This window comes from Anopheles nili, chromosome 2 (assembly GCF_943737925.1).
Source record: "Anopheles nili chromosome 2, idAnoNiliSN_F5_01, whole genome shotgun sequence".
NCBI classification, from domain to species: Eukaryota; Metazoa; Arthropoda; class Insecta; order Diptera; family Culicidae; genus Anopheles; species Anopheles nili.
The window spans coordinates 55,142,454-55,156,978 of NC_071291.1; the positions used below are offsets into that span (position 1 = coordinate 55,142,454).

Genomic DNA, 14,525 nt, shown 5'->3' on the forward strand with positions numbered 1-14,525 from the left:
ATAATCGATCTGGCCGTTCAAAGGATCTATAGAGCTGGAGAGGAATTTATGGGGCAAAGTTTATTCAAACAAAGCTGCGAGCTGAACTCCACGTTTGAATATTGTATTGTTTAAGCGTTTGAATTCGATTTATTGCGTGTGGCTATTTTTTTAACTCGCTATTTATCATACCTTAAAATCCTTTTTTATTTTAAGCGTAAATAAAGCTCCTTAACTTCTTCTCTAGCTACCAGTCAACGAGATAATGAACCCACGCAAAGGCATATACAAATAATTTGCGACACAACGTGCCGCATCAGCTTTGCATGATTGATAAGAGGCTAATGTGCATGGCTTGCGTGTGTGTGTGTGTGTGTGTGTGTGTGTGTGTGTGTCTGAGTGGGTAATATTAAATTTTCTTTTTATTTCGAGAATCAAATCTACGTTAGATGCCGGCGATATCGCTACGTGGTATTAATTCCACCCCATCCATGCCCGGATGAAAGGCAAACCGTTCGGTTTTATTCCGAACCATTTTCTATTTTATTGAATTCAATTCAGCGAAGGCACGCGCGGTCTGAACGCACGCGAGCAGATTGTTTTCCTGTTCCTTTTGCCCTCCATGTTGCTGCAGGAAAGAAGATGAGAAACAAAAATAACTAGACGAAAAATTCATCAAATTTACGAATCTATTTGGGATCAATTTCAGTACAGGCAACGGTTGTGAAGATGTTGCACGCGAAGACTGACGTATGAGCGTTTGAAATTTCAAGGAGATTATGAACGTGAAAAAGGATGTACGTGTAATAAATTTCTCACAAATCAATTTGAAAATTTGACGTTATATCTTTGAAGGATTTGTGTTAACTGTTTCAAAATAAATAAAGAATAAAAACTTGACTCTACCCGTCATCTTGGTCGAGCCTTTTTAGCAGAACGTAGTTTCGATCTACGGACCTCTGGGTTATGGGCCCAGCACGCTTCCACTGCGCCACTCTGCTTCGATACACATTTCGTCCATAGATAACAATAATTCCTATCATTTTATCCAGCGAAAACGATAACCGTTATTACATTCACATCAACGCCACTTCAAAGGGCGAAAGTGCGCGCTGATTTATTTTTCATATCGCACCGTTCCGCGCCAGGCGCCAAGTGATGAAGGGAAAAAGTTTTGCTCCCGAAAAGAATGCCAATAAACGATTCCAACTGTGGCCTGAAGGTACGGAGACACACGGATAGAAAATCTCCAACGTTATACATCCACCTTTCGCCGTTATGCACCATCAGCATTCCAACGTTCAATGCCCTAAACTCGTGGATGGTGTGATAAACGAACGCAGCGTCTACTAAAGGTAGACGTAGCGTTTAAAAAAAAAAGCTTGCAAAAAATGTAATCATAAAAAGTCGACGGGGAGCCATGTTTGCCAAAGCAAGGATCTCGGTCGGTGGCTGACAGCGTTTTGTAGAGCGAAGGGAGGGCGAAAAAAATGTTAATAAAAAGCATGGTGCCAGAATAAAAAGAGAGCTGCAAAACAACTAGATCAAATATCTGCCGCTATGGTGTAGAGAGGTTTTGAAATATATCATCTATTTGGGAAGCAAAAGTGCGATTTGGGACTCTATGCTTAGCATATTAATTCCAAATTAGTCCAAGGGAAAGCTGTTATTTTGATATCAGCATGAAATGGAGAAAAAGAGGTTGCTTGTGACTAATTTACAATGGTCGTTTATGCCAGCTGTCGAAGTCGAATCTCTTCTATACGTGGCTGTCTCCAGGAGCGTCAAGAACACAAACACAGGACACGAAAAAGGAGCGCGTTTGTTTTGCACGTTCGATGTCGGTTTCCTCCCTTATCAGCTTCTTATTAAAGGCGTCTAGACGGTTGGAGTTGTTTTCTTTCTCTTTGAACTCGAGCACGCGAATGAATTCAAAGACCGAGCGTGGGCGCTTCGTTTGGTGTGACGTTAGGTCAGGGAGAAATGGAACAGAGCACATCGAGATCGGTCCTGCGGTCCTCAGGGCTCAGGAAATCAGACTGAGCGCAATTTCAACCATCTTCAGAAAACATATAAATCTCAATAGATGCGTATTGTTCCCATACGGCAATGACACTACGCACGAAAAGCTATTTGATGATCAAACGAAACAGAACGCAGCACTGTAAATACAGCAAGCAAAGCACTGTGAAAAACACTAGACGCGTGTTTTTTGTATCAAAAACTCTTTGTCAGAAATCCAACATTTTCTTTCAATTTTTTCGTTGCTTCTCTGCTTCATCAAAGGTGAGTGCGCAAAGCAAATAATTATTTTTTGTTGCTCGCGCTCCGTTAGGTGGATTTGTGCGTCAGGAGCACCGGTCGGGATCAGATGGTCGTTTCCTTTCGGCGGGTGAATGCTCCCGTCCAGACGAAAGACCGTCGTTTATTACGCCAACGACGGGAAGGACGTGGCCAACGTGGTTGGTAGGTGGACGACCCGGGAAAATACCCGAAATCGTGCAAATCCCCCGTTCTAGCTATGTTTTAGCAGCCTTCTTTTAGGTGTGTTGGTGGTGTTGTTCGTCCCAGTTGTGCAATCAAAATCATTCGCTCGGAGCCCAAAACCCCGGCACGCGGGATGTACGCTGTTCTGCGTTGAGTGTGGTAAAGGTTAAGACAGTGCCGAATAGATTATTCTGCTTCACTCAGGGTAAATAGATTGAGTCAACGGAAAGGCGATGAAAAAAAAGGATCCTTTTGCACTTTTTGCTTTCGTACTTCATCGCAAGGTATATAATCTGTTGAAAATGTTTCTAAATACGTGAAATATACGATCTCTGCGAATAGTTCAATACCGCTAGATAGATTCTGTTGCTTGATTGCAATCAAATCGAATAAAAAAGATCTTAAAGAAAAGGGATTTTAAAATTTGTTGAATTCAACACAATTTACAATCCCAATGCTTCATACATGGGTTAGTGCGAGTTACAACCTTTTTCAATTAGAGTTAACTCTCTCTCTTGAACGAAATTTTACCGTATTTTACCATATTTTTATATTCATTTCTTGTAATAAAAATCTTCATATGTTAAATAAATAATGCAGTCAAATAATCATCCGGTTCAAGCAGAGCAATCGAGGCGAATGGTATAAGAGACAACCATCAAACCGAGTTTAATGCAATTAAAATATTGAAATAGCAGCATGCCTCCAGACGGTGTGTACCAAACATTAAACGAACGTTCCCAAACACCCACCAAAGCCACAAGCGAAGATTAAACCCATATTTCTTGCACCTTTTCGTCCGTTCGTTTCGAAGCCACCCGCACCTCATATCCTTATTCCGACCAGACGGAACCTCGTCCAGCGTGGCGTAGATCAGGGCTCCAAAACGTAACGGATCCACAACCAGTAAGTGTCCTTTGTTGTCTGGAGCGCACGGGTGGTATCCGTGGAATGCGGCGCAGGTTTTCTTTTTTCTGTCCACATTTCCTTGGCAGTAATTTGCTTCCCCTTCACGGCACGTGCCTTCATCACTTCATGTGCTCCGTTGGATAGATTCCACGTGGTAGCGTACATAACCGTGGCGAAGAAATGGAAACCACTCTCTGGTTAAACCCGGGCTTTGTAAAAGGACTGATAAAACGGGAGCAACATCTCTGCTTTGGCGTCGTTTGTGTGTATGCGACGTGGATGCATTGGAAAACATCACGAACCAATACCATCGTGTTCGCTCTACTGCACGGTTGGTGAATCTTATTTCCCCTACTTTCTCACGCAGTGTCCTGAGAGAGAAAGTGAAGAATGCAGTTCTCATGGTATTTCAGGCAAGAGATTGCTCTCCCAGGCTTTATCCCGGGTAGGCACCAGTGACCTACTTTCAACCGTTCTCACTTCTTGCACGAGCAGAAAGTCCCGGAACGCTACTGGCCCATATTTTGCCTCAAGGTTCGAATTTCTGGAATGGCTGGGAGTGATGTAGAAAATGGATCCTTATTTTCCTTCCCCTAGGACGTTGGTTTATTTTTTTTTCTTCACGAAAATACCTATTCCCATAAGTTCCACGGCAGAGGTGGGTTTCATTCCGCAACCTCACCAGACTGCAGGTGGTATTGTGTGCGAAAATACGAATAAGGAACGCAAGGTTGTTGAACCCGTTTGCTTCGGTGCCCGGTTTTTCGTGCGGTTACGTAAAGTATTTCGCACTGCATGCCGTCTGGAGCTTCACTGGTGCAGCTGCATCGCTGCAATTGACGTCATTTAACGGTGCTCGAGCTAATCGGATGCATTGTCGTGCAGCATATGGCGTTGGGGTATGATTGATTGTGCAAAGCCGCGCATAAAGTACCATTAGCGGCACGGAGGTAGTACTACTTTGTCAAATGTGTTGTTAAATGCATCTGCTACACTTAACCGAGGTTGTAAATCAGTAATCACCTTAATGACGGAGTTTCGAAATGGCTCTAAATTGAAACTAATTAATCTTAAAGCTCCACACGAGTGTAATTTAAATATGCAGTGCAAAATTCACCGCTACCATTTTATTACTTTTCACATATCCAATTTTAATCCTATCCGTAACTATATATTACATCAATAAGGAAATCCTAAACCGATCACCCCTAGCTTTCGACGAAGCCCTCGTTGGCGTGGTCTTCCTCGTGGCTCTGCAGAACGTTTTCAAATATCTAAAAGAAGAAGATTAAAGGATAATTGATTATCGTTCCTTTTTGTGAGGATTTAAATCGCATCGTCTCTACCTGATCCATCTGACATCGTGAAATCGTATACCGCAGCTGGTTCGCCTGAGCAAAACGGTGTACTTTGAGGAAAAGTTCACTGGCCGTGTGTGTGGTTTCGGAGCTACCGGGCACCACTCCGTTTCCGTTCTCACTAAGCACGATCGTGATGTGACCGTTCTTGTGCGATTTCCCATTTTGCTCTCGAGGTACGCTCCTGTCTTGTTGCACTTGGCACACGAACTGGACTGAATTCTTGTGCAGGATGATATCCCTCGTCACATCGAATTCACGTTTGATGACCTGCGGAGTAGAGAGCGAGTTAATTTGACAACCACATTGAAAGCTTTCACAAGTGATCGTTTACTTACGCGCAAGAAATCCACCTCCCGGATGCCCTCCAGATACAGTGTCACCTGGTAGCTACGGCCAAAGCGTTCCTTCAGTCGATCCGGCGTATCCACCGTGAGCAGCTCACCATCCTTGAGGATCGCTATCCGTTGGCATATCCGATCAATCTCGGAGATGCTGTGTGAGGTGAGCAGAATCGAGCGGTTCTGCGCGTTCAGCCGCTCGATCGTATTGTAGACGATGGAGCGTGTCACAGGATCAAGATCGCTCGTCGGTTCATCCATGAGGATAACTTCAGACTGGCCGAAGCATGCAACGGCCACACAGAGCTTGCGGCGATTGCCACCGCTCAGATTTTTGACCAGCACACCCCGATACGGTTCCAGGTGATACTCCTTGAGTGTTTCAATCACCAGCTTGTCGATTGATTCGATGTTCCGTAGCTTGCCGTAAAACTCGATCACCTCCTCCACCGTTAGCAGGGGATCCAGGAAGTTACTTTGCGGACAGTACGATGGTCCATGCTAAACGATGATAGTGTGGAAATTCAATAGAAAGAAACCTTTAAACATTATTACAAATCATTTGAAATATTTCGTATGAAATATTTCAGTTGCTCGGTTTTCATCGTAGCATGCTGAGTAGCAACCAGAAATTGATTCATGATGATGATGATGATGATGACGATGATGATGATGAATATCTACTTACATTGCTGTAAAACGTGAAGCTACCACCCGATGGCAGCAGTTCTCCGGAAAGAATGGAAAATATCGTCGATTTTCCAGCACCGTTTGTGCCGAGCAAACCGAAACATTCACCGTAGTGCAGCTTAAAGGACACATTTTTAACCACTTCCTGGCCACTAGCAGCACCACCACCAGCGCAGTTGCGATATCGCTTTCTGAGATTATCCACCGAAAGGATCTGATCAGATGTGAGAGATTTCTTCTTCCCATCCACCCGACTGATCACCGTGCTGTAGTCGGTCGTATCGATACCGTTTAGTTCGTACACCTTCGGTTCGGACACACCCGTTATCCTGTTGTACAAACGCTGTATCAATTTGAACTCGATCGCCACGTTCAGCAGCATGAAGATCAATCCCATCACCACAAGCGCAATCAGGTGTGGTTGCAGCAGATCACTCCACAGGGGAGACTTGTACGAGTCAATGTAATAACGCTTGAAAATCTCCGCCGTGATGAAGTTCTTCGACAACTCGATCAGACCATCGGCAAGTGCGTGCTGTGGTAGAACGAGGAAAGCTCGATTGAGGAAATTTCTAACGTTCTCCGACTGGTCGCTTTTGCCGAGGAGATCGAACAGGAAGATAGTCGTGAGCGTGCCCACGGCCGTGATCACGTTCAAACAGAACAACGACATATTAGCGAAGCTTGCATCGGTGAATAGTTTTTCGAACAGATGTACTGCTGGTATGCTTGCGAAGCCATAGAACACTAGCAGCAGACAGACACCACTGAGCTGGTCCTTCGCCACAAACACCGGTATAGCGAACGCTTTGAAAACGACCGCTGCAAGACCAACGGCGATCAGGAAAATCTGCAAAGAAAATCCCTGCTTACTTTGGTATCCTCAAGGTGATGATAACGCGTCGTTAATTCCTACCAGAGCATCCCAGATGTACGTCACGATCCAGTAGGTAAAAACATTCACACCGGCCAGACGTTGTTGCAGCTTTTCGCCTCGTATGCGTTCGCTCACGATGTACACCGAAGCCCCGGCAGTGACCAAACTGAAGGCCAGCAACATGATTAGCGATATACCCGAATCGGCCCCTTGTTGCAAGCTGTAAGAAAAGCCAATTAAGCCAAAGCCAGGCTCTGTATAATGCGTCTCTTTCACCGGTCTCGCAACAAGGAAACTCACATCGACGATATCGAGAGATCGTTCTCTTCGATCTTCAAGGGGTGGTTTATGGTGTGAATCGAGTAGCTAGGGTCATCCAGTTCCGCCCGCAACACGGCCGTATCGAGCATGTTCAGCCAGGTCGGCATAGAATGGTAGCCTTTGTTGTTGTACCAGACGACGTTTTTCTCCTTATTGATCGTGATGCCTCCGTATCGTCGCTCCGCATACTCATCCGTGGTGGCCAGTATCCACCGGTAGGCATCCAAGGACGTATTGAACAAGGAACATACATCACCCGAGCAATGGCCGAGAAGGTCGTTCTCAATCATGCTCTGATACTCATTATCGTCGGTGACGTTAGTGTAGAATTCCGTTGCCCCTGGATAGAGCGCAGTGGAGAAGTTGACCATCTGGTCGTACTCGCCTGGCGGGCGGATGGTCATGAAACCCATCGCGATGATCTCGAAGATGGTGGGTAAAACCAGCAGGCAAACCAGCAACCGGAAGTTCCGCCGGAAATGTCGCATACGTTTTTGGAACAATGAAACCATAACCGATAACGTGCTAGCCTGAGTTTCGCTTGCTTTTGGTCCATGGCTACCATTTGGAATGTGAGGTGTCCCGTTCCCGTTTCCGTTGTGTAGAATTGGATCTGAAGGTGTGGGATCGTTCGCGTTGACCGTATTGAAGATGTTGAGCAGGTTCTCATTACGAACTTCGAACGAATCGATCTGCTTTCCAGCTTTCAACTGAGACATATGCTCTAACAGAGGCTCAATGCTGTAAAGAGGTGATCGTTGCTTCACTATATAATCATAAAAAACAACATGATACCAACTTACTTCAACACCTTATTGTCGTTAGTCGAAGAAGCGATTTTAAAATCCAGCTTGTGGAGTGTAGCGCTCATTTCGTATCGTACATCTGGAGTTCCGTCTAGCAACTTGGTAAGTCCGGCAATAAGGACAGTGCGCTCGATATCCTGTTGGGGTTTCAGCGAGATCTTTACATAAATCGTGTTGGTGAACCGCTTCTTAAGCTCCTCTTGCGATTGCTCCAATATTGCTTTACCCTAACGAGAGCAAAAATTATAGAAAATGAAATTAGTACTTGAGGTTACTTGGACGATTCTGAGTTGATCATACATCCTCCAGCATGATGATCTTGTCGCTCAAACATTCAGCCTCATCCAGATGATGCGTTGCCAGAATAACCGCTCGATCCTTCCGCAGTGTCTGAATCAACTCCCAGATGTATTTACGAGCTTTTGTGTCCACACTACTGCACGGTTCGTCCAGAATAACAAGGTTGGGTGAACCAAGGAATGCGATCGCGATGCACAAACGACGTTTGAAGCCTCCCGATAGGTCTGACGCTCGGTAATGCTGGTACGGTCCCATCTTCAGGTTCTCCAGCGTCCGTGAGACTTCCGTATCGAAGCCGCGGGTGAGCTTGATCCTTGCATACAGCTGCAGATGCTCCTTTGCGGTGAGATTCGGTATCAGCACGTCGTTCTGCGGGCACAGACCGGTTTTTTCCGCATTGTTTCTTATACCGGAAATGAAATCATAATCCAATGGGAGATGAACATCGCCCACGGTGGGCAAAATCTGCCCAGTAAGTAGTTTTCTGTGAACGAAAACGTAGTACTCTTATTAAATAAATTCCCTTTAAAAACGCCATAAATGTTTGCGATGGACTATTACATGATAGTGCTCTTGCCGGCACCGTTCCGACCTAGCAGGCAGGTAACTTCGTCACGACGGAATGTAATCGAAACGTCACTCAACACTTTCTTGCCGCCGTTAACGTACTTCACGTCTACGTTCCTCAGATCTGCACCAATACTATTGTCCAGCTTGATGCGCTTTACCGTGTGGAATGTTGTGTCATCTGAAACATGGAAATAGGTGCGGTGGATCCGATTAGATGAACTCACTTTGTTTACAAAGCTCAAAGCATACTGAACTACCTTTCTTAAAACATTGAAATATGTATCCTACAGCGAAGTACAGAACGGCATCGAGAACGATCATCAGAATGCCATACTTGAGATCATTGGTCGCGATAGGGCCTTGGAAGGCGTTGGAGAAACTCGCTCCCCGATGCTGCAGCTCCATGCGCATCACATGACGCCAGGCGTAACAGAAAGCCGTTGAAAAGGAAAGATTGGCAACAAATTTCCCAACCGCGGACAGTGTCGTCCCGAGTGAGATAATTATGATGTACGGGAGGAATGTTATCAGAAACAGTATCACGCACGACACGGAACCAATGCTGGCCGAGTTGAAGAACATCGAGCACATGTAGCTGTGGATTGAAGAGATGCAACAACATGCCAACTTTATCTCTTTTAATAACAGTGTCGAATTCGATTATCGGCTGCTTACCAGAATGCGATCATGCAAATACCAAACACAACCAAGTAGCAAACCAAGAAGACTTTACTGGAGAACACCAAAAGGCCACCGGTGTATAGAATGATTAGCCCAATCAGTAACACGATGCTGATCTCGATGAACGTAGTGATGACCCACGAAACGGTCTCCGAGCTCGATTTAAGACCCATCGAGCGCATTAGCATCGAGTTGCCGCTCTCCTTCATCCAGATTCTTTGTCGTACCGCCGAAGCGACGTGCACGATCAGCGCTACAAAGTACGCCAATTGGATGAATTGCGCCAGATAAAGTCCCTTTTTAAAACTGAAACCAAGCAGAAGATGCAATTAGTGCCTAGTCAGTATTTTATGTAGTATAAGATTTATGTAGTTGTGCATATACTTACTCATCTCTCGTGTACTTTGGATATGGGAACTGTTTGGTGTAGAACTTCTCATTGGCCACCTTGTACTCGATCTCGTCCGAAGACTTCTTCTTGCCGGCTCCAAAAAACAGATCAAGCAGAGATTGTCTTTTGTTTCGCCTCACAGTGGAAGTGGGTGCATTGGTTGTGGTTGGTGGTGCTTCAGAATTAGCGCCATCATCGTCTTCATCTTTGAAGTCGAGAAAATCCTCGAGCGCACTATTGTTGCTGCCACCGCCGAACCGATCCAACACATCCTGAGAGACATTCAATCGTTTGCTCAAGCCCTCAAAAAGCAAGGATAAGTTTTCGGTTGTAGTTTCCGCATCCGGCGCTGGAGAAGCAGTCGATTTGTCCGTGTCCTCATCACTGTCAGTTTCCGTGCTTTTGTCTTCGGTGTCATCGTCCCCATCTTCGTCCCGATCTAGCTCATCATCTAGCTCCAGCTCACCTCCGAAGGGCGAAGATCCTTCCGTGTTGGTGGCACGATCTTTGGTCACCTTTTCTTTTTTGCTTTGGCGGATAATACCCATATCGACAGCATGTTGAATCTGTATGAACCCGCGATGGTAGCGCATATCGAGCTCAAAGCTCGCCTCCGGTCCCGGGAACCAAAAACGGTGCCGATTCTCCACCGTAATCGGTGTGTCGTCCGTGCGCATGCGGATCTTGTACGTCAGCTCGTGCTCCATCGTGCTGTTCTCGAAGTAAACACCCGCCAAAAACAACTTCTTGCGGTTGAGCTCGAACGCACGATCTTCCAGAGCTCGCTCATTGACGACGGGAATGAAGCGATCGGCCGAGAAGCAGTCGAAAATGTTGGCGATGGTATTTATCGCCTTCGCGACTTCGGCATCATGCAGGATGCCATTGAGCATACCCTCGATCAGCTCAATATTGACGTTTCCTCCGGCGATCATCTGCACCAGCGGGCTTTTCGCCAGATCGATCAAACTCTGGAAGCTCTCGCGCACTTCTTCCTCGGTTCGCAGGAGATAAAGCGTGGTATCAAGGGCACGGAAGAAATCGCGCAATCGTCCCATGTCAGCGAACGTTTGATTGGCCTGGAATTGAAAGGTTGTGTGTTAAAGACTAACAACGAACGCCAACGTCTACGAGCGTACACAAGCTTGGCATTTCGTGGAATGCTAACAAGTTTTGGCCTAGCAGACTTACAAACTTCATAATTTCATCATTCCGTTCGCTTGCCGGACCATACAATATCTTGCCCTGGAGGATCGGCTTAAGAAACCGCCACGTAATTTTGCCATTGTTCGTATTCGTCACGTCCAGATACAGCTGCTTGCAGTAAGGCGTTGGCATCACATCCAGCTCGTCCTTGTCCGCCCCAGCGTAGTCCGTGCTGTACAGAATCTTTTCCACGAAGCGGATGTTGTCACTACGCGGAAACGGCCGTCCGCAAAGAATGTTACCCGACTTCGAGAATGTCTTATCGTCAGAGAACAGCTGCGTAATGTCGAACTTATCACCGATCCGTTTCCGAATGTCGGGCAGCATCTTAACCAACCGATCGCCATTGCCTGTGGATGAAGATGAGCATGATTGCGCGGTTCCCCTTGTGCTGCATAGTTCTCGAAAACGTACGCTCAATTTCCTTGAACTTCTGATGAGTTACGATCGTCGTGACGCTGGCGATGAAATTTCGATCTTCCGGAAGCTTAACAACTGCCTCGTAGAGCGCCTCGTTGTCCAGGATGATCTGGACGATGTTGACCACGGGCGTTATGGGTGCATCGGGAAAGTCCTCCGTCTCAGCGTACTTCTTCGCGTCAGTGCACTCGTTCTCGAACGTGCAAATGTAAGATTGGAAGAAAGGCAGGATGCCGTTCGCTTGTAGATTCCGTGTCGGAAACTGACAATCACCTATCTCTACCGCCTGGAATCGGTCCCGCAGAATGTACATAGCGGTAAAGATCAGGCAGGGCCATAGATACTGCACGATGGTCATCCACTGGAAGTTCACAGAAAACCAGACGGAAACATCCGATTCCATTTACAAATGGCGTAATTAAATGTAATTTCAACAACGATGCAATACGCTATTGCAGGAAATGTTGATAAAAATACCATATCGTCGCATGTGGAAGCCCTGCTGCCGGTTGTATAATATTTTAAACGGTTGGCATCGTCACCATTCAGTTGGAAGATTTATTGATAAAGCAAACGCCAATTTAGTTGCATAAGAAATCAGAGATAAAAGTGTTAAATAACCAGACGCTTTTTCGGTGAAAACTTCCATATGATAAAAGTGTCAATAAAATTGTATGAACTTTGTAGCAGAATGGAAATTCAATCCAATAAACGCCGGAGCTACTTAACTAGTCAATTGAATAACGCATAAGCTCTAAAGGTTAGTGATTTCAATCATTATAATATCAACGCTGCACAAAACCTCGCAACAAATCATGATAATAGCCGACTGAAGGTAATGCAAACAACTTTCTACTCCAAGTGACCGTTGCATCATTCGCATCAATGTTCTGGCCCGCACATGAAGCACAAACAAACAAGTACCATAATTTAGTGATGAATGTCTTTTTTCCCATTTTTCTCCCGGGTTTCGCTGATTACGAAACATCCGACCAACAATTGTGCGCTGAAATCGCGAGCATTGAACCACCCGCGGAGCCGACAGAAAGTTTTGTTTAATGAATCGTGCCTATCAAAAGCCTCTAGAACGGAGAATGGAGGCATGCTCATCATTCGCAGTACGATTGTCGGTTTATTTTACGCAACAACAACGAAAAAAAAAACACTCAATCATATGATGAATTGAATTGATTGCATATTTTTGTTTGAGTCACTCAGGTGAAAACTGTCTTTTTTTATTACAGATCAATAAAAATCAAAGTTCACTGTATAAAACAAAGCTCAACAAAATATTTAAAACCACAACAATACTCACTGGTTGACGTATCCGCGCGAGGTAATCTTTCTTGAGCAAAGCTCTCACTTGCATGCAGTCGGCATGCCTGGATAGTTTCATGTTACCGCTCCCGTAGTGAACAAATCTCCGGGCGGTGTCGAATGCGGCAAACCTTGAACTTTCACCTGTAGATTCGCCACCGATGGGCTTGCGCGTGTACGGGTTGGCCCAAACACGCGCTGTACGGTCGCTGTTTTCCGCGGTTGTGTATCGAGGCGCTTTCCTGTTTATTTCGCTGATAGACCACCCTTAACGCACCATCCTAGAAACTCGCGCGACGGGTTGCTGCGATGTGTTGTTTGCTGTTTTAACTCGATTGACTCGATCCAGAGTGCCCAGGGGTTTCACTCTCTTCCAAGCGATCAGTTTTCGCGTTTCACAGTGCCGGGATTCACTACCTTTTTTTCTTTCTTTACTCACTACCGACACCGAGGGCAGGGCGCTAATTGTCTTTCACACTTTCTTCCACGACGTGAGCGAGGGGAAGTTACGTTTTGGGCAGCATAATCACAATTCACTTGGTGCACTTCCAAGAATGGAGTGAACTTAATTTTTCGCTTCAACTAATTTAGCCCGCCAGTTTCCGCCAGGCGAGGGATCACGAGCGGTTGCCAAACGCGGAACACACTCCTCGTCGAAGAAATTTATGCACTTTTACACCGCCTTCTACGTGCGAGGTTGCACTCGGATACATACACGCGTTTTCATCCACTACACACTATTGTAGGCCGCGGAACGTCGCAGGATACTATCGGCTTTACAAATGGACAAAAAACCAAATCTGCAGAAAACAAAACGATGGGTGGTGAGAAAAGAATGGTAACAAAACGGTGCATCGTTAGGGCAACAGCATCGTAAATATCGTTTCAGGTTGGGGAGGAAGTTGAAGAAAAAAAGTAACTACACGCTCACACACAATAGACAACGCCTAGCCTTTCTCTAGTGAAACTTAAAATTCAACTTTGCAGGGCTCGGAATTTTTTTCTTCATGCAACTAAACGCAATTAACGCTCATTTAATTTAACTCAGAAACAAGCCTGCTTCAGGTGTGCCGGCTCGGAGGAAAAGGCGAAAATGAGCGTATACCGATAATTGCTCTGGGAATCCATTCACGAAATGTCTCTCCTTTGGGTTTCCGTTTTGCCACGCATCGTGCGCGGCTTTTTGAGTCTAATGATGCGGTACACTGGCGTGATCGTTTGGCAGATTACAAAACTGCGCACAGTAGTGCAAGCTGATAAAAAAAGCCGAGGAAGTGATAGCGATCTCGGAAGTAACGGACGGAAGGTTATATTAAGCGACCATGCAGTGTCGCTTCTGCGCTACGCAAGTAATGCTACTGAACTGAAATGAATGTTCTAAAAAGGTTTTTATTATCGCACCGTTGGGGAATGAATCACATCGTTCTACACGTTTGTGAACAGGTCCTTTCCGGGAATTTGAGAAAAAAATGCTCCCATCCCTATCGCATAACTTTAATATGGGAAACATAAGCGAAAGCTACGTCATCGAATGAAAAAACTTATGACGAGTTAGTACCGTTCATACCCACTGATTTGGGTCACACGATCGATGAGTAATGAGGTTCTCGTAGACTTGAACTGCCAAACCCCTTGGGGTTTATACCCTTTGTGCTATTCATTAGGCCGGTGCAAATGACCCAAACCAAGGCGCAAGTGCAAGCTCTTGCAAATTTCCTTGCCACTACGGTTTTTTCCAGGTGTCGGGTTCAATCCAACCCCACCGCTGAAGTAGGTGAGGATACTCGATACCCATTAGCGTTGGTCAATAGGAACCAGAAGGGACAGGAAAGAAAAAAAAACATTACACCATTAAAATGTAAACACTTCGAG

The 14,525-nt window shown here is 45.6% G+C and overlaps 1 protein-coding gene and 1 non-coding gene across 2 annotated transcripts; both read right to left on the minus strand.

The window, feature by feature from the left end:
- Nucleotides 1-908: 908 nt before the first annotated feature.
- Trnam-cau (transfer RNA methionine (anticodon CAU)) lies at nt 909-980 on the minus strand. Its single transcript has one exon. It is a non-coding gene; the product is annotated as a tRNA-Met (tRNA).
- A 3,493-nt stretch (nt 981-4,473) lies between these two features.
- On the minus strand, nt 4,474-13,778 carry LOC128731092 (glucosylceramide transporter ABCA12). Its single transcript, XM_053824188.1, has 16 exons — nt 13,759-13,778; nt 12,652-13,453; nt 11,331-11,697; nt 10,902-11,266; nt 9,708-10,789; nt 9,314-9,625; nt 8,896-9,233; nt 8,630-8,816; nt 8,069-8,552; nt 7,766-7,995; nt 6,942-7,703; nt 6,681-6,861; nt 5,763-6,614; nt 5,072-5,575; nt 4,722-5,003; nt 4,474-4,649 (listed from the first exon to the last, which is right to left on the minus strand). The coding sequence occupies exons 2-16, from the start codon at nt 12,730-12,732 to the stop codon at nt 4,584-4,586; spliced, it is 6,093 nt and encodes a 2,030-aa protein (XP_053680163.1). The 5' UTR covers nt 12,733-13,453; nt 13,759-13,778; the 3' UTR covers nt 4,474-4,583.
- Nucleotides 13,779-14,525: the final 747 nt, after the last annotated feature.